The 26,069-nt window shown below is 40.5% G+C and overlaps 1 protein-coding gene across 3 annotated transcripts in view; it reads left to right on the top strand.

Moving 5' to 3' along the window:
• Nucleotides 1–26,069, top strand: part of KRBA1 (KRAB-A domain containing 1) — a 40,326-nt gene that overhangs the window by 3,754 nt on the left and 10,503 nt on the right. For all 3 annotated transcript variants that reach the window (XM_052000613.1, XM_052000614.1, XM_052000615.1), the window contains exons 2-10: nt 11,078–11,204; nt 12,220–12,336; nt 13,450–13,605; nt 13,731–13,910; nt 14,782–14,922; nt 16,709–16,882; nt 18,307–18,462; nt 23,697–23,876; nt 25,135–25,308. In XM_052000613.1, coding sequence (XP_051856573.1) covers nt 11,078–11,204; nt 12,220–12,336; nt 13,450–13,605; nt 13,731–13,910; nt 14,782–14,922; nt 16,709–16,882; nt 18,307–18,462; nt 23,697–23,876; nt 25,135–25,308 — 1,405 coding nt within the window. The remainder of the gene's footprint in view (nt 1–11,077; nt 11,205–12,219; nt 12,337–13,449; nt 13,606–13,730; nt 13,911–14,781; nt 14,923–16,708; nt 16,883–18,306; nt 18,463–23,696; nt 23,877–25,134; nt 25,309–26,069) is intronic.

Raw genomic sequence — 26,069 nt, 5'->3', positions numbered from 1 at the left:
GTTTTAATGGAATTATTTGACACTAAAGGGAGCGGGGTAGCAAAAAGGGCAGTGCTGCCAGGGCCCAATTAGTTCCAATGCCAGCTTTGTCACTTATTTTGTGTGTTACCTTAGATACATCATTTTACCCTCTGGACCTTAGTTGTACCATCTGGACACTTAGTTATGTGGTGTAACTACGTGGTTAGACCTTTAAGATCCCTTCCAGCTCTAAATCTGTTAGTGCATGAGGCTATTAGATTACTGCCAAGAGACTGATGGGTAGAGTTGGGGAGTTGCACAAATATCACTAACAAATTTAGTCAACAAGCCCTTATTAAGTACCTGATTATATTGTGACTGCTACTGTTGGCTGCTGGGCATGCAAAGAAGGGTCAAAACAATCCTTTGCCTTTAAGTAAATCACTTTATAATGGGAGGGACAACATCCAAATAAGGATGTACAAGTGAAATCTATGCTGATTAATTGGAGGTAATCTCAGGAAAAAGACTAACTTTTGGGGGGAAAGAAAAAGCTTCTTTGAGGAAAGCGAGATTTATCTGTGCTTTGAGGGAAGCCAAAGAAGCTTCCCTGAAGGAGGAGAGAATTTCAGACATAGAGGTGAGCCAGTGAGCCATTCAGGGGTTGGGAGATGGAGTCACTTGTTGGAAAGCCAGTTGCACTGGACCGGTCTGTTTTGGAAAAAGATTGGATAGCTAGGAAGTGTCCAAGTTATGAAGGGCTTTAGAAGACAAGGTCATGATTTTGTAAAAAGTACATTTTTAAAGTAGTTGAATTAGTAGTTGAACATGCAGCTCTTGGTTAATAACTTTGTTATTACTTTGTAGTTTGTTCAATGAGGTTTTACTCCATCCATTTAATAGTTACTGCATTTTGCTATAGGAAGGTAGGAATGGAGTAGAGGAGAGGGTCAGACAGAAGACCTGACTCCTTTAAAAATCAGAGTTGTGACTCTGGGGCTGGGGCAGCTCTTAAGCTTGTTCTCCTCATCCACACAATAATAGACCATCTGCCTCCGTGAGACTGTTGTGAAGGAAGCAGCATTTTGCAAGCCATGAAGTGCTCTATGGAGCACTCCAAAAGTTTAAATATAGTTCTAAACTATTAAAAGCTAAAACTTAAGACTTCACAGAGACTTTTGGGACACCCTATATCAAGCTAAGTGTAGTCAAACAACAATCATTACCTAAGACCCTACTATACACTAGCTCTGGAGATTCACATAGAAAAACTAGACAGTTGCTCCCTAAAGTGCTTACATTTTACTATGTGTTCACAGATTAAAAAAAAAAAAATCAAGTGGTTTGGGGGATAGGGTGAATCACAAAAGGCTTCTTCAACAAGATGGCCCTAAGGTGACCCTGGAAGGGAACTAGGGCTCCTCGAGGGGGAGAAAGCATTTTAATGCAAAGGGGAAAGCCTCTGCTTTCCTGAGAGATGGAGAGTTATAATGCGAGAAAACAGCTCAGTCTGCCCTTTGGGCTGCAGGTAGTAGACTTGAGGGGGAGTAATGTATTGGAATTGGACTTCCTAGAATTGATTTCCGCCCCATTGGGAAGGACTTTCAATAAGCTAAGATATGTAAAATGCTTTGCAAATCTTGGAGTGTTATTTAATTGCCAAACTGAGGAGTTTGTAATTCCTACTAGAGATTGTGGCAGACCCAGCTAGCTTCCAGGGAAGAAAAGGGGTTTGGGTCTTCAGCCTGGGTTCAGCAGAGCCAGAGGAAGCCCAGGCGGACTTCCGGGGAAATCACTTAGGAGCCAGTGACACAGTCCTACTGAGAGGCCTCGAGGGACCTGAACTTGAGTGGATGTGGTGTGAGGAAAGTAGTTTTTATTAATTGGCAGATTTCCTTTGTAGATTGGAAATACATATTGTCTTTGAGTTACATCACTCTGTACCTTGTTTACATGAATACTGAGGTTACTGGACCTCAGAACTAACTACCCACAACTTCTGGGCTTTGATGGTATGTGGGCCAAAAGGGTCCTGATGAAATTCTTAGGGGAGGGTACTTTAAAAACATCGTCAAAAATTTGGGTGATGTGAGGGGGGATGGCCCAGACCTGTGATTTCATTGTTTTAGTGGCTTCTTCCTGAGGAAATACTGCTTACCAATGCAGATCACTTACCTGATTTTTAAAAATTAGATCCTTTGAGGAGCCAATGCTAATAAACCAGAAAGAGACTGAGACTGTCTCACTGAAGTTGATTCACTCAGACTGAGACATACTTCATCAGCAATTATATGGAGAAGTGTGCCCCTTACATTTTGGTTGGTAACATTTACAAATTACACAAGACAAAAAAAATAGCTGCTTGTTTCATTGTAGCTGGTTATAAAAAGAATAACAGGCGTGCTTGTTAAAGATTGTTAAGGTGCTTGTACAGGTTACAGGAGATAAAGAAGGAATATGTCCTTGTTAGTATAGCCAGTTGCACTAAAGCAAAGGGGACTCTCCATGACCCCATTCTGGGGTTTTCTAGGCAGTGATCCTGGAATAGTTTGCCATTTTCTTTTCCAGCTCATTTTATAGATGAGGAAACTGAGGCAAACAGCTGCAATGACTTGCTGAGGATTATACAGCTACACATTTGAATTCATTAGTCTTCCTGATTCCAGGCCCAGCACTATTCCCTGCACCCCAAGTCCTTGGGCTTTTGAAGTCCTCCTTTGTAGAAATTGAGTCTCTATGACAATTAAGAAATTAAGCACTGCAGGAAAGGCATAGTTGTAAGCTGGTCCTGAAGTACTTGAAGAAGTTAAACAACAAAAATAGCAAATACAGAACAAAATATAGTTAGTTGTATCAGTTTTTAGCTGACTACTCAACTCTTTAAAAATCCACTATTAACATTACGAATGGTTTTCAACATGTAATTTTAGAGCATTCCCTTGGGGACACCGAGAGATTATTCATTTTATTCATGTCCTACACCCAATCTGTGTCAGAGATGGGGGCCAGTATATGTCACCAGAGTTAGTACTTTCATTATACTTATATATTATACAGAGATCTTCATCTGTTAAAATAATTAAAATGGCCATGATGATCATTAAAAGCACTTTTCCCAGAGAAATAAGAGGGTCACAATTTAGAATAGATTATGGACCAAATGTGTGATACCCATTGAAAGTATCTCTAGGAAAATGTAGGAAGGAGAGACCCCTGTGCACTAGGATGGTCAGTAATAAAATAGGTAGGTTCTGACTTGTAAAGACTTGATTGACTTTAAAAAGATGAAGAAGAAGAGAAGGACTTTTGAAGGTCAGGGGAAAGTTCTGTTTTTTGAGGGGGAAATGTGGGAAGAGAGAAAGGAGGGTGGTAATGAGAGCTCAGGTATTGAGGAGGCAGTAGGAAAATGACATTGAATAAGAAGGTTGGGTCAGGTAGAGTGAATTTGAAATGCAGAGCAGACATGTATTTGATTGATTGTTCTGCTGTCTGCAGAGCTGCTTTCCTGGTGTCTTTCTGATTGCAAAAGAGTCCCAGCCATTTGGAAGCTGAAATACCCTACTATAGGTTTCATTCGATGACTGTGTTCATCTTCTCTCCACCCCCCCCCCCAACAAATAATTGGAGGCTCATCAAGAATATTCATAACCAGAGGAGGCAGGTTGGTTATGTGTTGTGAGGAAAGGATAAAAATAAAAGATGGACAGCCTGAGGGTTGGGTGAATACCCATGAAAAATTAAAGGACCTAGAGGAATATATTTAGCATATGGAGTAGATAATTGCTGGAGGATTTCTTGAAAGTGGGAGGGAGGAATTGTATGAGATGAAAAGGCATAGATAGTCATTTTCCAAGACTGTATCCTACCTCCACATCTTCTGCATCCATCCTGCCCTGTCCAATCATGTGCTCTGGCTCTGGCTTTCATGACTTCACCTCTGGAGTGCGGCCTTCTGAGAGCTCTCCCTCCAGAGCTAAATGATGGATGTAGAGATCCACATTCTACATAGCTGTCAGATTGATAATTCTAAATCACAAGTCTGACCAAGTGAGTCTTGCTCAGAAATCCTCAGTAGCTCCTCCTTACACAGATCAGAGGCTCCCACACTTTCTTGGTTTACCTTAGTCCTGGTAATTTTTTTTCTCAGCACCTCCAGACCATCAACCCCCTTTCCCAAAAAACCCTAATAGTTACATTTAGTAAGGAGTTAGGTGGAAACAACTTAATAATTTAATAGTCATTTTTAAAAATAACACGTAAATATAAAAGAAAATAATCATTGTTTCCTTTCATTCTTACATAGCTACAGTTACTTCCTAATGGGATTTGTGCCTCTGTTGGGCACAGCTTCTCAGACTTTGGAATCGGGTTGCCTGATGCTGCCTTCATTTCCTGTTCCACAGTGCTTTTCATTTGGTACTTCTTTTTATCATAGCATTTTCCCCAAACCCAGCTTCACAAAAACATGTTGTTGCAAATGACAAAGTTCAAGAAGTTACTAGCTAGCCCAAAGTACAAAGTAAACAAAACCGTCTCAAACATTGAAGAGTGTCATCTTCATTGAAGTAGCTCAGTTGAATGAACCACCTGCAACTGGGTGTTAGCACTCAGTATAGTAGCAGATGACAGACATTACATCCCTCAAAAATTTTAAATATCCCACTATCCTTAGGAGTTTGCAAGCCTGGGAGTACAGTTTGGGACCTGAACATGGAGGATAAAATACAAAATCTATAGGGAGGCTGCTGAGCCTAGAACCAGGAAGATCTGAGTTCAAATTCTGAGTTACTGAATGACTGACTAACAGTTAGGCCCATGTTCCTCAACTATATTGTTGTTGTTGTTCAGTTGTGTCTGGCTCTTCAGGACCCCATTTGGGATTTTCTTGGGCAAAGATGCTGGAGTGGTTTGCCTTTTCCTTCTCCAATCCATTTTACAGACGAGGAAACTGAGGCAAATAAGTTGAAGCGACTTATTCAGTTGTACCTGAGTACATTCCAACAATGAATGTTAGAATGAATTTGGGAAGATGAGTCTTCCTGACTTCTGACTGGAAACTCTATCTATTTAGCCATCCAGCTGCTCCCTTCCTTCGCTATAAAATGGGGATAATAATAGTACCCACTTTATTGGATCATTGTGAGGATCAAATGAGATAATAGCTGTAAAGCACTTAGCACAGTGCCTGACATATAACAGACTCTTTACAAATGCTCCTTCTCTCTCCTCCTTTCTTCTTAATCCTTTACAATTTTATTTCCATGTAACTATTTTTCCAGTTTTATTTTATGTTGCTTTTATTCATGAATTCTCCAAAATAGTTACATTGGCCTTATAGTTATTGGTTGAACTTACTATTCTAACTCTTGCCTCTTTGCTTTGTTACAAGCTGCCTTTTAAAATTCCTTCCTTTCTCCCTTCTTTTTTTCTTTCCTTCCTTCTTCTTTTTTCTTTCCTTCCTTCTTTTTTCTTTCCTTTATTTCTTTTTTATTTCCTTCCTTCTTTTTTAAGTCTCTTTCTTTCTCTCTGTTTTCTGCTTATAAACATTATTGATGATGATTTTCTTCTTCCTCTAATTGCCTCCTATTGACTTGTGACTTGTATTGTTTGTGCTTGAGACTTGTATTCCCTTGCATCTGTTTTATATGTTATCTCCCTCTGTAAACTGAGCTCCTTTGGAGCTAGAGCTTCTCATTTTCTCACAAAGCCTTAGGCTTTTTCTTTGATGGGGTTTGAAAGCTTTCTTTCATAATATAGATCTGCTATACAGTCTTAAAGGATGCCTGAGGCAGTTAGAGATTACTCTGGCTGACAGCCAGGTAGTGGGAGGGGAAGGCAGGGAATAAACTTTCAGATAACAAGGATGCCTTGAGTAAAGCAACTGAACTGAAGCCAAGTTCAAAGGCAGCCTCTGACACTGACTGGCCGGCTGACTTAAGTCACTTATCCCCATTTGCCTCAGTTTCCTCATCTATAAAATGAGCTGGAGAATCTCAACTAGGATCTGGAAGACCTAGACATAAATGAAAGGACTGGACAATAGCATAGTGCCTTTTGTATTATCTGCTGTGTTAAAAATGCTTCACAACCACTTCATTTGATCTTCACAGCAAATCTGTGGCTGGATTTGAACTTTGGTCTTCCTTGCTCCAGTCTAGGGCTCTGTTCGCTTTGGCTAGCTCTTTATTTACTATACCACACCGCTTTCCTAAGAGTTTGTACATAGTAGGTACTTAATAAATGCTTATTAAAATGAATTGCTTACTTGGAAATATGTCCCCAGAGTTGTCAAACTGAATACTCTTTGAGCCAATGCTACTAGGTCTATACCCAAAGAAATCATAGAAAGAGGAAAAAGATATCTATACAAAAATATTTATAACATCTCTTTATCAATTGAATGTGATGGAAAAATACTGTTGTACAACGAGAAATGATTGGTTCAGAGAAACCTAGGAACACTTTTATGAACTAATACAAAGTGAGTAAAACCAGCAGAATAATATAGGCACTAACAGCAATATTATAAAGACAACTTGGGAAGATTTAGGTACTCTGATCAGGAACTTTGTTAAATAACAACAACCAACCATAATTTCCGACAATTCATAATGAAACATGTTATTCATTTCCATATAGAGAGCTGATAGCGAGATTGGAGCATTTTTTTTTTTGATTTCTGTCAAATCTTTTTTTTTTAATTTTTATTTAATAATTACTTTATATTGACACTCGTTTCTGTTCCGATTTTTTTTTCCCTCCCTCCCTCCACCCCGAGATTGGAGCATTTTTAAAATTTTTGTTAAAGCTTTCTATTTTCAAAACATTTACATGTATAATTTTTCAACATTGACCCTTACAAAACCTTGTATTCCAAAATTTTCCCCCTTTTCCTCCCCTTCTCCAGACAAGTGATCCAATATATATTAAACATGTGTAATTCTTCTATATATATTTTTACAATTATCGTGTTGCCAAAGAAAAATCAAATCAAAAAGGAAAAAAATGAGAAGGAAAATAAAATGCAAGCAAACAATAACTAAAAAAATGAAAATGCTGTGTTGTGATCCACAAGTCAGTTCCCACAGTTTCTCTGTGGGTAGAAATTGCTCTCTTTATCACAAGATCATTGAAACTGGACTCAGTCATCTCATTGTTGGAAAGAGCCCTGTCCATCACAATTAATCATCATATAGTATTGTTGTTGCTGTGTACAATGATCTCCTGGTTCTGCTCATTTCACTTAGCATCAGTTCATGTAAGTCTCTCCAGGCCTCTCTGAAATTACCCTGCTGGTCGTTACTTATAGAACAATAATATTCCATAGCATTCATATACCATAACTTATTCAGACATTCTCCAATTAATAGGCATCCACTCTGTTTCCAGTTTCATGCCACAAACATTTTTGCACATGTGGGTGTTTATTTAGAAAGTATGCATTTTTAAAATAACTAAAAAGGGAAAAAAAAATCACACCAAAATCAGTTTTGTTTGGAGAATATTAAAGGGCCTTAAGCAGAGCAGATATTTTTTCTATTTTCTTTTTTTAAATATAACTTTTTGTTTATAAAACATATGCATGGGTAATTTTTTCAATATTGACCCTTGTAAAATCTTCTGTTCCAAATTTTCCCCTTCTTCCCCCTACCCCCTCCTCTAGATGACAGGTAGTCCAATACATGTTAAATATGTTAAAATATATGTTAAATCCACTATATGTATACATATTTATACAGTTGTCTTGCTGCTCAAGAAAGATCGGATCTAGGAAAAAAAAAACTGAGAAGGAAAACAAAAATGCAAACAAACAATAACAGAAAGAGTGGAAATGCTGTATTGTTGTCCACACTCAGTTACCATGGTTCTCTCTCTGGGTGTATAAGAGATTCTTCATCACTAAACAAATAGAACTGGTTTGAATCATCTCATTGTTGAAGAGAGCCATGTCCATCAGAATTGATCATCATATAGTCTTCTTGTGGTATGATGATCTGGTTCTGCTCATGTCACTCAGCATCAGTTCATATCAGTCTCTCCAAGACCCTCTGAAATCATCCTGCTGGTCGTTTCTTATAGAACAGTGCATTCATATACATCTAGTACATGCATTACATTAATATCTCTTTGGGATATAAACCCAGCAGTAACACTGCTGGGTCAAAGGGTATGCACAGTTTGATAGTTCTATGGGCATAGTTCCAAATTGCTCTCCAGAATGGCTGAATGTATTCACAACTCCACCAACAATGTATCAGTGTTCCAGTTTTCCCACATCTCTTCCAACATTTGTCATTATCTTTTCCTGTCAGCCAATCTGAGAGGTGTGTAGTGATATCTCAGATTTTCTTAATCAATAATGATTTGGAGCACCCCAAAGAGATCTTAAAGCAGGGAAAGGGACATAGTATGTGCAAAAATGTTTGTGGCAGCCCTTTTTGTAGTGGCTAGAACTGGAAACTGAGTGAATGTTCATCAGTTGGAGAATGGCTGATTAAGTTATGGTATATGAATGTAATGGAATATTATTCTTCTGTAAGAAACAACCCACAGGATGATTTTAGAGAGACCTGGAGAGATTTACATGAACTGATGCTAAGTGAAATGAGCAGAACCAGGAGATCATTATACACCTCACCAACAAGACTATGATGATCACTTCTGATGGATGTGGCTCTCTTCAACAATGAGAGGATCCAAATCAGTTCCAATTGATCTGTAACGAAGAGAACCAGCTACACCCAGAGAAAGAACACTGGGAAATGAGTATGGACCACAACCACACCAGAGATGTGGTGCAACCACGATGGACCATAACATTTCTACTCTTTCTGTTATTGTTTGCTTGCATTTTTGTTTTTTCTTTTAGGTTATTTTTACCTTCTTTCTAAATCCGATCTTTCTCATGCAACAAGATAACTGTATAAATATGTATATATAAATATAGATATAGATATGGATATGGATATGTAGATATATAGTATTTAACATATACTTTAACATATTTAACATGTATGGGACTACCTCCCCATCTAGGGGAAGAGGTAGAGGGAAGGAGGGGAAAAGTTGAAACAGAAGTTTTTGCAAGGGTCAGTGTTGAAAAATTACCCATGTATGTGTTTTGTATATAAGAAGCTATGATTAAAAAAAAAAAGAAAAAAATGTTTTCCCAGTTTATTGCTTCCCTTCTAATCTTGTCTGCATTAGTTTTGTTTGTACAAAAACTTTTTAACTAAATATAATCAAAATTATCTCTTTTGTGATCAATAAAGATCTCTAGTTCTTCTTTGGTCACAAATTTCTTCCTCCTCCACAGGTCTGAGAGTTAAACTGTCTTATGTTCTTCTGATTTACTTATAATCTCATTCTTTATGCCTAGATCATGAACCCATTTTGATCTTATCTTGGTATATGGTATTAAGTGTGGGTCAATGCCTAGTTTCTGCCATATTAATTTCCAGTTTCCCCAGCAGTTTTTGTCAAACAGTGAATTCTAATACCAAAAGCTCTTCTCTTTGGGTTTGTCAAACACTAGAATATTAAAGTTATTGACTATTTTGCCTTGTGAACCTAACCTGTTCCACTGATCAACTAGTCTATTTATTAGCCAATGCCAAATGGTTTTGATGATCGCTGCTTTATAATATAGTTTTAGATCTGGCACAGCTAGGCCACCTTCATTTTTTTTTTTTTTGTTTTTTGTTTTGTTTTGTTTTGTTTTTCCATTAGTTTCCTTGAAATTCTTGACCTTTTGTTCTTCCAGATGAATTTTGTTGTTATTTTTTCTAGGTCATTAAAATAGTTTTTTGGGAGTCTGATTAGTATAGCACTAAATAAACAGATTGGTTTCAGTAGTATTGTCATCTTTATTATATTTGCTCGATTTATCCAAGAGCACTTGATATTTTCCCAATTATTTAGATCTGACTTTATTTGTGTGGAAAGTGTTTTGTAGTTTTGCTCATATAGTATGTTACTTTCCCACAGTAGATAGATTCCCAAGTATTTTATACTATCGACAGTTATTTTAAATAGAGTTTCTCTTTGTATCTCTTGCTATTGGATTTTGTTAGTGATGTATAAAATTGCTGATGATTTATGATGTGGATTTATTTTGTATCCTGCAACTTTGCTGAAGTTGTGGATTATTTCTAATAGCTTTTTAGTTGATTCTTTAGGGTTCTCTAAGTATACCATCATATCATCTGCAAAGAGTGATAATTTGATTTCATAACCTACTTTAATTCCTTTAATCTCTTGTTTTTGTCTTATTGCCAAAGCTAGCATTTCTAATACAATATTGAATAGTAATAGTGATAGTGGACAACCTTGTTTCACCCCTGATCTTAATGGGAATGGTTCCAGTTTATCCCCATTACATATGATACTTGCTTATGGTTTTAAATAGATGCTACTATCTTAAGGAAAAGCCCATTTATTCCTGTACACTCTAGCAGTTTTAATAGGAATGAGTGTTGGATTTTATCAAATGCTTTTTCTCTATCTATTGAGATGATCATATAATTTTTGTTAATTTGATTATTGATATAGTCAATTATGCTAATAGTTTTCCTAATATTGAACCAGCCCAAGCAGAGCAATTACAATGAATGTTTGTTGAATGGTCTTTTTTTTGAAGGACATAAATTCTATTTGGCGGGTGCCTCCATACTTACACTTAGATGGATCAAGGATAGGGAATTCCTCTTAGTTCTGGATTTTGTTCAGGAATTCTTGACCTTGGGGAACACCTTTGGTGAGCAAAAATCGGGGGGAAGGGGAGGAGAGATAGAATGTCAGGTCCCTGGCTGTGTATAAGACCCACTAAATCACTTGCACAATTGGCCACAGATGATGAGGAGCTGAAAGCTGGGTACAGCAGCCTCCCATGGCTTGGGTTCTATAAGTCAATGATTGTGTATGGCCCATGACACATTTCCAAATGGCCCTTGGTAGACAAAAAGGTTTCCCAGCCCCGTTCTAGGAGAAGGCACCTTTTACTCTATTTGATCTTCCTGGTAACCTTTCAGGATATCTTAGGAAGCTGTTGTAAGAAATCTAGGTTGTCCTAGGTCAGTTCTCCTACTCCAGCTTCCCGACTGACTCTCCCCCACAGGTGCCTGTGACCTTTGAAGATCTGGCTGTCAAGTTCTCTGCTGATGAATGGCATCTCCTAGAGGAATGGCAGAGAGAATTTCACCGGGATGTGATGAGGGAGAACTATGAGACTCTGGTCTCCCTGGGTATGAAGCTGGCGTAAGATGGTGTGGTATGATATCTGGGAATTGTAGCCAGATAGGACTTTCCATAGGATTTCAAGTCTCATCTCTGGAGATAGCATGATACTGGAAGGTACCTTGTACCTCTGTACTAACTGTGTGACCTTGGACTTAAATTTTCTTACCTGTAAAATAAGGAGGTTGAATAATTTAAGAGTTCTTAATCCAGGGTCCATGGGCCTTCAAGGGATGTACAATAGATTTCACACACTCTGTGAACTTAGATAGGTGAAAAAAATCTTTATTTTCACTAACCTTTAAGTGAAATCTAAATGTTCCTTTAAATATTTAAATTTAATTTTAATTAAAAAGTTTACATTAAATATAAAAATTTTAATTCCTTTAAATATTTAAAAATATTCTGAGAATGGGTCCATAGACTTTATCCAGAAGGCCAAAGGAGTCCATCACACAAAAAAGATGAGGAATCTCTAAATAGATGATCTAAGGCCCCCATGTATCAGTGACATTCTTTGTTTTCTGGGCAGAACGGCGGGGTTTTGTTGACTATTATCTGTGCCAATAAAAAAGAAATGGAGGTGTTTTATGAAGCTGGTCCCCGTCCTTGACTCTCCCTGGCATTGTCTTGGCCCTTTGCTAGGCAGATTTGAACCACGGGAGTCTCTGGGAGGCAGGGGATTGGTCTATTTAACACAGATAAAGGAGGATCTCTCCAATATATGCTCAGACAATAGCTGCTTTCTGGCTATGTCACCATTTATCTAAAGGGTTTGTTGGTGGGGAAAGAGTGTGGTTTCCATAGTATTTGGGCATTCTCCCGAAACCTGAGGGGCGATGAGAAATCCTCAAACCAGAACTTCCAAGCGCATAGGCACGTGGGCCCAGGGTTTGCCCCCCTGGGTGGGGAGAAGGGGCTGGTCCATGCTGTAACCGGTGAGCATGTCAGTGCATGTTTGCATGCTTGGGGGCGGTGCTGGGTGCCCCTTCCCAGGGTGAGGCTTCCTGTTCTCTTCCTCAGGGACAGCTCAGTTGCTTCCACTCTCTGCATTCCTCTCCCTGACAGAACCCCACGAGGACATGGGGGACAGTAGCTGTTCTGATGGAGAATGGGAGAGGCCTGGTGGAGCACTCCAGGGTGAGTGAGAAGGGGCCTCCCCCTAGGTCGCGTACCAGGCCCGAAGGGTTCCTTCAACCCTCACCTGGCTCCTCTGTCCTCAGCTCCCCATCTCTGCCCTTAGTTCCCCAGCCCCAAGGGAGGAAACAGGGAAGGAGCCTATCCAGACCGTAGTATCCTTAGCTTGACTCCACGCATGAGAAGTTCTCCCCAGTGCAAGTCTTGGCGGCTCACTAGTTGGCTCCTAATCTTTTCTGGGTGTCATCCGGGCCATGTCTTTGGCAGAGAGATCTGGCAGTGTGCCCACACCTGCCCCTCCTCCTCACCTCAGAGAAGCACTGGAGGTCTTAGATGCTTGTACAGATCGCACCCAGAGTGCAGGGCTTGCGGGGGGAGGGAGGGCAGGTGGAGGTAAGGCTGACCTCCCCAAGGGAGTGGAAGGAAAGAAGGGAGCCCTCGGGACCTTCCCCGTAAGATCATGGAGATTCAAGGGAAGGGTGACCATGTTTTGTAAAGAAACAGGAATCCAAAGAGTTTAGGTTCTGGTTCTGGCTGTGTGGCGTACCTGGCCCCTCCCTCCCCCTCTTAGGGTGGTGAGAATCAAATGAGATAAGACTTGTCAAGGGCTTAGCACAGTGCCTGGCTTGGAGTAGGTGCTATCTGCAGGTTAGCGATTATTATTATTATTGGTCATTATCTCTGATCCTCTCCAGGCTCAGTTCAGGTACTACCCTATCTCCCTTACATGGCCTTTCCTGCCCCCAATTGTGAGTGCTCTCTCCTTCCTCACACTATTTTGTGTCTATGTTATCAGGTGTCTGAATCCATGCTATATTCCACCCAGTGGAATGTAAGCTCCTTGAGGGCAAGGATCTTTGTCTTTGCCCCTCCGACACCTAGCACAGTATGGAGTCGGCATTCAACAAATATTGTATTATGCTAAAATGTTGAGTGGGTCCCTTAGAATTTTGGATCCTTATCTTTTCATTTGTCATCTTCAATTTTGCTTTGCCCGATTCAAGATCTCTGTGGCGAACAAATAAGATGATAGGAACTATATCATCATGAAGTGCTGCTGCTGATTATGATAATGACCCTTACAATAACAAAGATTATTTTCTTTAATCCTGCCAGTGGGTCAGCAGCAGGGCAGCCTTCACCTCAATGCCCTCGTCCGTCTGGTGAAGGAGATTCCAGAGTTCCTGTTTGGTGAGACCAAGGCCATGGAAACCCTAGAAAGCCTTGAGAGCAAGGAAAGTGGTTCAGAGGGGGAGAAACTGAGCCTGGATGGTGAGTATGGCAGCTATTCCAGGGTCTTCCTTTTGCTGCTTTCACTAATTTTCTCTTCTTTCTAGAAGACCATTCACATCGTCAGCCAATACTATGAACCTTTCTTCTGCTTTCCATGATAACAGCCATGATTGTGGATTCCAGCCCCCTCCAGGGCTTGTTGAACTGCCTCCCGGAGATTCCTATCAGCAGGCCTACCCTGGCTGTCACACCTGCCAGCAGCTCATCTAGCAGTAGTCTCCAAGGAGATGGGGACCAGGAGCTGAGGACCCCAGAGCTCGGAGGCCAGACCCTATATCCCTATGGTGAGACCCCCTGGTTCAGTCCTTGCTAATACTGGGACAAGCCACCTCTACAAGGGATGGGCGAGGTCCAGAACTGCCCCTTTGGTCTTCAACTCCTGATTGATAGATAGCAGGACCCTGAACAGATGCCTTCCTATTTGATGGGTCTAGATTTCTTCTCCTTAAAAAAAATAGAAGGCTTCCTACCTGATCGCCAGGTGAGTAGTGAGAAGGTTAGGAAATATTTATTGAACCCACAAAGGTCATAGCAGATGGGCTGCAGATTAATGATGAGACATAGTCCCTTTGCTCTCAAGAGATTTCCATCAGAAACGAAGTTGGTCATAAAGACAAAGCATTATCAACAGAAATTATAATTGCCTCAGAAGGAAGGAGGCAATTAGCATGCATGCATAAGCAGCTACCACAATGTCTATTTATTAAGTACCTGTTGTATACAACAAGGTTGTGTGCTAACCACCGAGCTTGGGGGGAAGGGATTGTGCCATAAAAAGGGAAGAACAGATAAGACTTAGTTCCATCCATAGAGACCTTACTATTGGAATTTCAAGCATCAGCTGTACAGTTTATCCACACTGATGGCCATATACAATTTCTGCTTGTTCTTTGGTTATTAGCCTGAGCTCCAAGGTACTCTAAAAGGGAGGTGCCCTTTAGTACTTTATGTGAACTGTTTAGTTTTTTAGAGTTAAAGCAGAAGGATAAGGAAAAGATTTCTTCTCTATCCCCCGCAATGAGATTCTTAAAGGAGTTAGCCCATACCAAGGCCCAGAGCCCACAGCTCAGCCATCACCCAGATACTTGCTGTTTCACCTGGAATTTATGGGCATTTTGAAATCTGGAAATAATTTCCTGTCATCTCCTTTATTAGAACCGGCTGCCAAAACTAGTCCCTTGGACATCAGCAGGAATGCTAGTGGTAAAGAAAATCCAGAAATGTCAGCTAACCAACTCAATATTTCTGGTTTCACTGGCACTCAGGAACAGAAGCAATTGAGGACCATGGAGCGAGGTGAGACATTTTACTCAAGAGTTAGATCCTGGGCAAAGCAGAGGAGGTGGTACAATGGAGTGGATCGAGCAAACTTGGAATCGGAGGGCCTGGGAGTGATTCCTACCAAGATCTGTTAAAAGCAAAGAATGAGTTTTCTTTTCTTCAACATTATAAAGATATCAGACCAGATGATCTCTCAGATCCCTTCCAGTTAGTAGGGCAAACAGTAGAGAACTCCTGCTTGACCAAGCCCCAGGTCCTCCAATGTTGTGGTCTTTGCATTCTATCATGGTTCTCTTTCATAAAACATGGGACATGAAACTAGAAGTCCAATGCATCAAGAAAGCTACAGTATTTGGTTGAGTAACTTCTCTCCATAGGAAAGAATTAATCTTATTGTAATCATTTATCACTTTTTGTGCCCCAATGGTCTTAACCAATTTGTTCACTCACATTACTCCCTCCCACTTGGTTCCTAATTACTTTTGGTTATTTTAAAAAATTAAAGCCACCCTCAGAAGATGAATGTGGAGGATATTGAACAGAAAGTAGCGCTGAAAGCAATTCTAAAAGAGTTCCCAACTCTAAGGTTCTACAGGAGAACAGAAAGATGGTCTTATTGGAATAAATTCATGGCCTCTTAAGGAGACTGCTTTGAAGGGGATGTAACATACTTTTAAATATTTGGTACTAGTATTTCTTTTTCTCCTTTCTTTATCTGTACCTTATGTGGTATTTTTTAAACTTTATTTATTTATTTATTTTAAATTATAACTTTTTATTGACAGAACCCATGCCAGGGTAATTTTTTACAGCATTATCCCTTACACTCACTTCTGTTCCAACTTTTCCCCTCTCTCCCTCCACCCCCTTCCCCAGATGGCAAGCAGTCTTATACATGTTAAATAGGTTACAGTATATCCTAAATACAATATATGTGTGCAGAACTGAATAGTTCTCTTGTTGCACAGGGAGAATTGGATTCAGAAGGTAAAAATAACCCGGGAAGAAAAACGAAAATGCAAGCAGTTTATATTCATTTCCCAGTGTTCTTTCTTTGGGTGCAGCTGCTTCTGTCCATCATTGATCAATTGAAACTGAGTTAGATCTTCTCTTAATGGAAGAAATCCCCTTATGTGGTATTTTTAAAGCTTTCTGAGGAAAGAGTTTCTCCAGCTTCTCATTGACTCATGTTATCATTTTCCTACTTTTTAGGTGGTTGGAATTCTTTAGGTCTAATCTCAGACACCACATGTTTCCTTGTTGTTGCTTTTATTATCATACTGCCTACATTTTAAAAAATTGAATATTTTAAAAAATATCATAGCAATAAATCTTGGCTTTGTTTTAAATTCTCTAAATCATTGTGATACAGCAGCAACTTCAAATGTGTAGAGTACCTTGAGGTTTTACAAAGTACTTTTTCCCTTACAATCCTGAGAGGTAGGTGTTTAATATTATATTCCTGTGGAGGAACTGAAATACAGAAATGTTAACTGTCCAAGGCCACACAGCTAGAAAGTGTTAGTTAGGATTTGAAGCTGGGGCTACTAAATCCAGAACCAGTCCTTCCTTTCCTTCTTTTAAAGTTCTATTAATGCCTTTTATCTCACAGTCTTTCCCTAATATATTCCATGAGCTTTTCCTCAAGTGAAACTGACAAAATGACAGCATATATTCACTTTGAGGTCCTCAGCTCTCTTAGCATAGGAGGGAAATATCTTATTAGTTGTTCTCCAGGACCAAGATTGCCCATGGCAAAGTTTTTGTGCTGACTTTGTGTTTGCTCTGACAAATGCTATAGGAAGTCCTTCTGAAAGCAGCCCTCTCCAAGGCCTCATCAACTGCCTGAAGGAAATTCTTGTCCAGGGACCCCAGCACCCACAGCCTCTTGCTACTGGATCCTTTCCTCAAAGCAGCCCAAGGGAAATGAGACTAGTAACCTCGGACCGAAGACCCAGAGGCCCCCCGTGGGCTGGTGAGTCTTACACAGCCAGCAGCCCTGAGGGCTCTGAGGCGAAAGCTGCTAAGTCCTGGCGGTAGAGACCAGGCTGTTGCAGTGTCTTGTGTTCTTGGTGTTGGGGGCAACGATGAAGGGGAAATGAGTCAGAAAGGTGGACACTTGACTCTGGGCTGTCTTCCACCTGTCATTTAAGAACCTCTAAAAAAGAGGGAGCTAGATCAGATTCCCTTTTCAGAATGATTCCCCACCCTTCTTTTTCAATCTGTGATTCACCAGTGAACGGGCCTTGACCCACTTTGGGTTTGGAGAGAATGGCCAGAGCTGTATCTGTCCAGCCACTCAGTGGTGCAATATGTTTGTATGGTCAACCCGTCCACAGAATTTATTAAGTGCTTGCTATATTCTCCATGGAGACATGCAGTCATTTTTAGAGGATGAGAGCTGGACTTGTGATCTCATTAGCATAAGACACTGCCTCTGCCAACATTTGCTCAAAGTCCCACAGTCAGTGTGTGTATGTATTTTATGTCCAAGGCAGGATTTGTGCCCTGATCTTCGTGGTTCCAAGGTCAGCTTTCTACTCACTACTTATTTAAAGTCACTTAGTTTTTATTATTTTTAATAGTAAATATATTCTTTATCATCATGAGAGTCAGGGGGCTTGTTAGAGAGTTGACCTTGGAGTCAGGAAGAACCAAGATTAAAGTCTTGATTCTGATAAAGTCTTGACTCTGATGTATCTTGTCATCTGACAGGGCAAAGCACTTGAACTCTCAGGGCCCCAGGATACTGTAAAATTGCAAGTTATGGAGCAGGTACCGCTCTACCTTGGTAGAGAGAATTTCCTCACTGGAAGCTCCATATACCTATTAAGTCTACACATTTGGACAAACAGAATGTAGTTTACATATACCTACATATACACACATATATACATAACATGATCTAGGGTCTCAAGGGAAAATGACATTAATAACATTAACTAAAGTAAGGGAGTGAATTCTTGGCTCCTAGGCATAGGAAAGCTAGGTAAAGGTACCAGCCTCATGAGCCTGCTGCTCCAAACTTCCATGTATCATTTACGATGCCCTCTGCCTTTTGTATTACACTGTTACATCAATTTATCAACTCAGGCCCCAGAAATAGCCCTGTGGAAGAAGAAGGACTGGTATTATTTTTTTATTATCTTTCAGATGAAGGAACTGAAGCACATGGAAGTTGACTAACTTAGGTACTGACTTTCCCCAGGACCAGGCAGTAACTTACTAGAAGAGCCAGAACCAGAATCCAGATCTCCAAATCCCAGCCCTGGACCCTTCCCCATTTCCAACTCCCGTGACTGCCCATTTCCCATTTTGCAGTCCCTATAACTGAGGGTCACATAGCCCAAGAACATGCTTGTGGAATTGTGGCTAAAAGCCTGTTTTTTCTTCTTTTAGTGAAAGCAGAAGCCATTTCAGAGAATTCTCCACTCCAGGGCCTGCTGAACTGTCTTAAAGAAATCCCAGAAGCCCAGACCAGATGTGCTGGCCTCCCAGGTGGAGGGGTGCAGCAGCAGACAGATGGTTCAGGGACTTGGCAAAAGAAATCTGGAGGTAAAGGGTGGATTATCATGTACCTACTCCTTGGACTGGAAAGGCAGCCGGAGGAGCAGTAGAGTGATGGGTCTGGAGGCAAGAAGACCTGAGTTCAAATTCAGACTCAGTTACATTCTAGCTAAGTGGCTCTAAGAAAATGACTTAAACTCAATCTACCTCAGTGCCCTTAGCTGTGAAACAAAAATAATAGTAACATCTACCTCCTAAGTTTATTGTGAGGATCAAGCAAGGTAATAGTTGTAGTCTATAACTCTTAACAGTCTTCTGACACTTGTTTTCCTCTCTCCAAATAGCTTGTACGTAACTGAGATTAATGGTCCTCAGTGCTCTTTGAGTACTGTGTAGAGATAAGTATGAGCCTGATTTTGAGCCTTTGTGTCTTAGCTAAATATATACAGGGCAAATCATAAATACTCAAGAGAATACCTCTTGTGTGATTGCTTGTTCAATACCTGTATTAGGAATCCTGATAGGAATTAAGAATGAGAAGTTTCAGGCTCTGGCATCCAGTTCACAGGAAATTCAAGAAGAAAAGACAGGACATAGAGAAAAGAGAAAACAATATTGTTTTTCAGTCAATTTCATTTGCAAATGGGAAATCCTAGAACTATTGATGTTTGACTTTGGATTGTATGAGTATATTTAATTAACTTGCATTAAGTTCTCTTCTCCAATCCTCATTTTTCACTTGCTATTTTGTGTTTATTGTTTACAGCAACAATGGTAAATTTACTTGATTATTACCCTCTGAGCAAGAGGGAGAAAGCTAGGGATTGGGGAAGAACACAGGTGACAGCAGGGTAAGATGATACGATGCTTAAGCCCTGGTATGTGACATCTGCCTGGACTGGGAGATGACTGGACTGAGTGAGTTTTGACTCGGTCACTCTCAGATCTAGCTCATCTCAGCTACAGGGTCAGTTCCTAAATTGAGATTAACCGTGCCCACAATATGTGCGCTGGGACATTCTGAAGGTCTGTGTCTGGAGGGTTGCTTTTCTTGGTGTAAAGAAGTAGCCAGTAGCAGTGGAGATGAAAGATTGCCAGACTGGCCACCTCTGGGGTCCTGGTGAAATGAGGCCAGATTTGGAGGATGAGAATCTGGTTTCAACTTCTGAGTGGGCTGATTATCAGCTGGGCAATCTCAGATGATCACAACCTCTGTGGACCTCAATTTCCTCCTTTATATAATAAAAGTCTCTATTAAATCTGCAGTCTGTGATTCTCAAAGTAACTAGAAATGAAATTGTCTACCTTATGTGGTAGTAAGTTTCCTATAGGGATGAGAGCTAGAGGAAAAAAGACCTTAGAGACTCAGCTTCCTTATTTTACAGGTGAGGAAACTGAGGCACAATGAGATTAAGTCATTTCCCTATGGACATGTGGGTAGTAAGTAAAAGATCTGAGACTTGACTCAAGTCTTCTGACTCTGGTTTATATACTTTTTCTGCTATACTATATAATACTGTACAATATAATACAATAATATATTATACTATACAGTACTTTTTTAGGGGTTTTTAAGTGAAGGCTGGATTAACATTTGGAAAGGGGATGGACAAGATGAATTCTGAGATACTAACTCTGATTCTGTGATTATTTATTTTCATTCTACAGAGGGATAAGACAATTTTGTATCGCTAGCTTTTTCTATTTACTAATGGACAGCATCATTTGTAGTTATATAGCAGGAGAGAGAACTGGAAACTATTTCCTCCTAATAAGTAAGATAATAATACAAGAGGAATCTTTGTATGGAGATGTTAGTGAGTGTAAACTAATGTGTTAATGAGGTGACAATGAGAGTGCAAGTTGACTTGCAGAGTCAATGAAAGGTGGTGATTTATTTGGGATTTTCTGTATCTTCTCAAGTTTCAGGTTTGGGCCTATGTGAAGAACTAAGCATCTATTATAGCCCTAGGTCAAATTACTCTAGGGTTGATGGTTAATTAAAATGTCAAATAAATGCAATTTTTTCTTCTCTAAGTTATGCTCCCCCCCCCCTCCCCGAGGCAATTGGATTAAGTGACTTGCCAAGGGTCACACAGCTAAGGCGTGTTAAGTGTCTGAGTTCAAATTTGAATTCAGGTCTTCCTGACTTCAGGGCTGGTGCTCTATCCACTGCGCCACCTAGCCGTCCCTCCAACTTTGCTTTTAACAGTTATCAGGGTGAACAGCCAGAGGACATAGGGAAAGCTGGAGAAGAGACTTTTGGTTTGTGGGCAAGAGTAGAGAGGATAGCTCTGACTTAATGGTTCTTTTTCTACAATTCAGTTCAATTAACTTTTTACACAAGGTCCATTCTACATAGATACAAGGCACTATATTAGCTTTGGGGAATATAAATAATAAAAATCATACTGTTTCTGTCTCCAAGGAGCTAGAAGAAAAATTTGTTGAAATGAATTTGAAAAATGAATGTTGAAAACTATTTTTACATGTATTTGGAAAAATAAAATACCATTGAAAACTTTATTTATTAAATTAATAGCCTTTTATTTTCAAAATACATGCAAAGATAGTTTTCAACATTCATCCCTGCAAAAATCTGCGTTCCAAATTTTCCCCTTTCTTTCCCCCACTCCCTCCCCAGCAAACAATCCAACATATGTTAAAGATGAGCAATTCTTCCATTCATGTTTCCACATTTGTTATGCTGCACAAGGAAAATCAGATCAAGGAGGAGGAAAAAAATGAAAAAGAAAAAAATCAAGCAAACAACAATAAAAAGGTGAAAATACTATGTTGTGATTCACATTTAGTCTTCACAATCTTCTCTGTGGATGTGGATGGCTCTCTTCATTTATTAGCCTATTAGAACTGGCCTGAATTACCTCACTGTAAAAAGAGCCACATTTGTCAGAATTGATCATCATTTAATCTTGTTGTTGTTGTGTATAATGATCTCCTGGTTCTGCTCATTTCACTTAGCATCAGCTCATGTAGGTCTCTCCAAGCCTCTCTGTATTCATCCTGCTGGTCATTTCTTACAGAACAATAATATTCCATAATATTCATATATCACGATTTATTCAGCCATTCCCAACTGATGGGCATCCACTCAGTTTCCAGTTTCTAGCCACTACAAAAAGGGCTGCCACAAACATTTTTGCACATGTGTGTCCTTTTCCTTTTAAGATCTCTTTGGGATACAAGCCCAATAGAGACACTGCTGCATCAAAACTGTATATACACTTTGATAGCCCTTTGGGCATAGTTCCAAATTGCTCTGCAGAATGGTTAGATCAGTTCAAAATTCCAACTACAACGTATCAGTGTCCCAGTTTCCCCAAATTCCCTCCAACATTTGTCATTATCTTTTTCCATTATCTTAGCCAATCTGAAAGATGTGTAGTGGTTCCTCAGAGTTTGCATTTCTCTGATCAACTATTGAAAAAATTTTTAAAAGATTTTAAATTCAAATTTTTTTCTCCCTTACCTCTCCCTTCCCTGAGACAACAAGCAATTTGGTCTAGCTTATACACATATAATCATTTTAAACATATTTTCGTATTAGTTATGTTATTATCTGGATGCAAATGGTATTTTCCATCCCGAATCTATTAGAATTGTCTTAGATCACTGCATTGCAGAGAAGAGCTAAGCCCATCACAGTTGATCATCACATAAGCTTGCTGTTACTATGTATAATGTTCTCCTGGTTCTGCTCACTTCATTCAATATCAGGTCATGTGAGTCTTTTCCTCCTGATTGTTTCTTGAACAAGACATTCCATCTCTCCACTCAGGGATTGGCTCTGGGTATTCCCCCATGTCCAGACCACTCTCCCTCTTCCACTCCACTTACCTACCTACTTGGCTTCCTTTAGATCCTAACTAAAATTCCATCTTCTATAGAAAGTCTTCCCCAATCCCTGTTCATTCCAGTGCCTTCCCTCTGTTAATGATTTCCTATTTATCCTTCAGTTAGTTAGCTTTGCATATATTAGTATATTGTCTCCCCTGTTAAATTGTAAGCTCCTTAAGGGTAGAGACCGTCTTGTGCCTCTTTTTGAATCCTTAGCATTTAGCATCGTACCTGGCACAGAGTTGGTGCTTAATAAATGTTTATTGACTTATTGATAAGTATAATACAAGCTAAGGAAATGATGGAGACAAAGGAAATTTCTAGACACAATTTTCTAGGAAAATTTGCAGAGAAAGTTCCCTTTTGCCTGGAGTGAGGTATTTAGGTAGAAGGATGGGAGAAAGCTTGAGGAAGGTGTTACCTGAACTGATCTTTGAAGGAAGATAAGGTTTCCAAAAAGTAGACATGGGAGAAGGGAGTTCATTTCAGGAATGTGGAATGGCTTTCAACTTGTAATTTGGGGAGCTGTTAGTGGTGGTTTGTTAGGCTGTAAAGTAATGTGGACTTTAGAATTAGAATTAGACTGGAAAGTTTAATTGAAGCCAGACTGAGAAAGAATTTAAATGCCTGCCTAAGGAGCTTGTGTTTTATCCTAGAGAGCCACTGAAAGTGACTGAATAGAGGAGTGACCCAGATCAGTCCCTCAGACAAATTATTTCTGTAATATTATAGAGATTGGACTGGAGAGGAGAGAGACTGAAGCAAGATGACCACTGAGCAGAGCTGGGAAAGCTAAGAACAACAATAAGGATTTGGATTTTTTTTTGGGGGGGGGAAGAAGTAAAAGTGCTGCTTCTGGCATAGGTAGGGTGGTAATCTGAACTGCAGAGAGAAGACAGAACTGTTCAATTTTCATTTTGCATCTGTTTTCTCTGCCAAGGAGAATGATGTGCAATATGAAAAAGATGAAACAAAAATGCTTAGCAGGGAGTTTGCTAGCCAGGAGAGAAGTAAGGGATCAGCTCCATGCCCCTGGAGAGCTCACATTACCAGACCTAGAGTTAGCAGACATGGTTCTGAGTCACCAGTAGGAACTTTATACAAATGATAAAAAATAGAGCCTGAGGACAGAGGAAGGGAAATCTGCTATTTTGTTTTAAGGAAAAAATGGAATCTGCCAACTATAGATCAGTACATTCACTCTGTTGGAAAGAGAACTGGTTTCAGATTCTAGGATTTAGAGAGAACTGGTTTCAGATTTTAGGATCTAGATTCACATCCTTGTGGAGTTACTAGCTTCTTTGGGTTGCAGTAGGATGATGGGTGCATGTCTCTGTCTGTTACTACAGACTCGACTATGAAGGCATTAGCTTAGATGACTTCCAAGTTCTATTCTTGCTCTAATCATGGGATTCTTGCTGCAGTGAAGATGGAAGGAACCCCCGAGGATGTTTGGACCCAGAACCCTCCAAACTACATCCATGACCCTCCTGTGTCCTGCGAGCTCACTGCACTTAACCACAGCTCTTCCACCAGTAGCAGTATAGAGGGCGATGGCAACCCCAGGGGGCCAGAGCTGCCAGGTTGGACTCCAATGAACCAAGGTGAGACCCGGGCATCAGTGCAGCACAAAGCTGGGTGGAAGTGAATTAATCTAGATTGGGTACATCAGGTTCCTTGTCTCAGCCCTGGAATTCCCAGTTCCCATCTTCTTCCTCACAAGAACTGAGAGTAAATTGAGAAAGAGCTGCTCCTTCTATGCTGGAAGTAAAGCCTGTCCTTTCATTTTCCAATAGTTTATTTATTATTTGGGGATCCTGGAGACCTTGGGCTCTGAAAGCTCTCCACAAGTTTTTTGATTTTTATCTTTATCTTGAGAAAGAGCAGACCCTTGTTTTGCATAACTTCACATGTGCCTTCACAGTGGGACGTGGCAGGATGGGAAGGGAGGAAGGGAGACAATCTGGAACTCAAAGTTTTAAAAACAAACGTCAAAAATTGTCTTACATGAAATTGGAAAAATAAAATGTTAAATATAGAAAGAGTAGACCCAAAATCATAGGGAAGGATATTTATTCCCTAGTGTTATAAAGTGCACTTTAGTCCCTAACCCAGATCCCTTCTTGCTCACTTTTTTTTTTTTGGCTGAGGCAATTGGGGTTAGTGACTTGCTCAGGGTTACACGGCCAGGAAGTGTTACGTGTCTGAGACTAGATTGGAACTCGGGTCTTTCTGACTTCAGGGCTGGTGCTCTATCCACTACTCCACCTAGCTGCCCCTTGCTCACTCTTAAGTGAAGATACAACATGGGGTAGCCAAAAAGAGTATTGTCCTGGAAGCCAGAAGACTTGGCTTCAAATTCTAGGTCTATCATCTAAGAGCTGTGAGAACTTGGCAAATTTCTTCCCATCTCTTAGCATCCGTTTTTTCCTTTGTAAAATGAGGGAGCTGAATCAGATGCTCTCTGAGGAGCTTTTGTTATGATTTATTGAGATGGAGAAAAGCTGGAAACCACTGATAAATGACTTGGTATGGACCTAAATCCCTTCTCATTTCCTTTTTTCACTCCTTTTCTCTGACATGCTGGCTGGTTTCACAGCTCTCTTCTGTAACGACTTAATGATTAATATGAGGCTAAAGTCCTCCATCTGGTCCCAAAGCGAAGCATGGGTGCTTTGATGATGGCTGCATGGTTAGACAGGAGACCCACTACGGCCTTAGGGAATTTCCTTTACAAATTGGCTTCCCCAGGGCCAGGTTCTTCCTGTGCTCCTTTTGCGGAGTCTGGAGTCTGGGCACCTATCACGCACCCTTGGTATCTTGCTTGCGATGACGATTGTGCAGGGATGTCTCTTGTCCTAGCTGGCAGTGCCCAGAGCTCGCCTTTGGAGGCCCTGGAGACCTATCTGAAGGACATCCCCCTGAACAGATCAATACGTCCTCAGCCCCTGAGCAACCCCTGGTGCCTAAGCCCTGGGCAGATGGAGAAGGTTCAGCGGAGGTCCGACCCCCTGGCCCGCAGATGGCACATGGAAGGTAAGTGTGCGATGCTTGTGGAGACAGTAACAGATAGTAAGGGATGAGGGAGAGAGAGAGGTCTCTCTGGTCCTAACTGGTGCACCCCAAGCCCAGTTCAGCTTGTCTTTGTCTCCGACCCCGGCACTCTTTCAGGTTTCCCCCTCACATCCCCAGGTTCCCTGATGCAGGGATTCTACAGAGTGCTCAAGTTCCAGGCTGCTCCCATCATAGTAGGGTGCCCTACAGAGGCCTGTCCTTTCATCCAAAGGCATCTGCCCATCCCAGTTTCACAGGGCCCTCAACTTTCTGCTGTTGAACCTGGTAAATGGGTGCTCGCTGAGTATGTGAATGAGTGCAACGAGGTCATCCAGGCAATAGTTGCATATTAGTGGCCTTCAGTGCCTTAGCTGGAAGGAGTGACTGTGAGCATCTTAGACCCTGTGGCAGGCTGTCAAGGAGAGGTTTTGAACCTCGTACCAAACAGTACCACAGAATTTGTGGGCCTCTCTCGCTGCTCTTTGGATTGTCTCTGACAGTGTTATAACAGCAAGCACAGCTGATTGCAAGTCAGAGGACCTGGTGTGCCACCTGTCCTGTTTGTGTGACCCTGGGCAAGCCCTTTCACTTTTCTAATGTCCTCATTTGTAAAATGAAGGGAAAGGACTAAATGTCCTCAAAGACCCCTTTTCTGATTCCATGATGCTGCCGGGTCTTATTCCAGATTATCTTTGCTTTATCCTGGAATAGACCCAGCTAAGCCATATCCTTTTCATGCATTC

This window comes from Antechinus flavipes, chromosome 5, assembly GCF_016432865.1.
Source record: "Antechinus flavipes isolate AdamAnt ecotype Samford, QLD, Australia chromosome 5, AdamAnt_v2, whole genome shotgun sequence".
NCBI classification, from domain to species: domain Eukaryota; kingdom Metazoa; phylum Chordata; class Mammalia; order Dasyuromorphia; family Dasyuridae; genus Antechinus; species Antechinus flavipes.
This window is presented reverse-complemented; position numbering and strand designations above follow the sequence as displayed.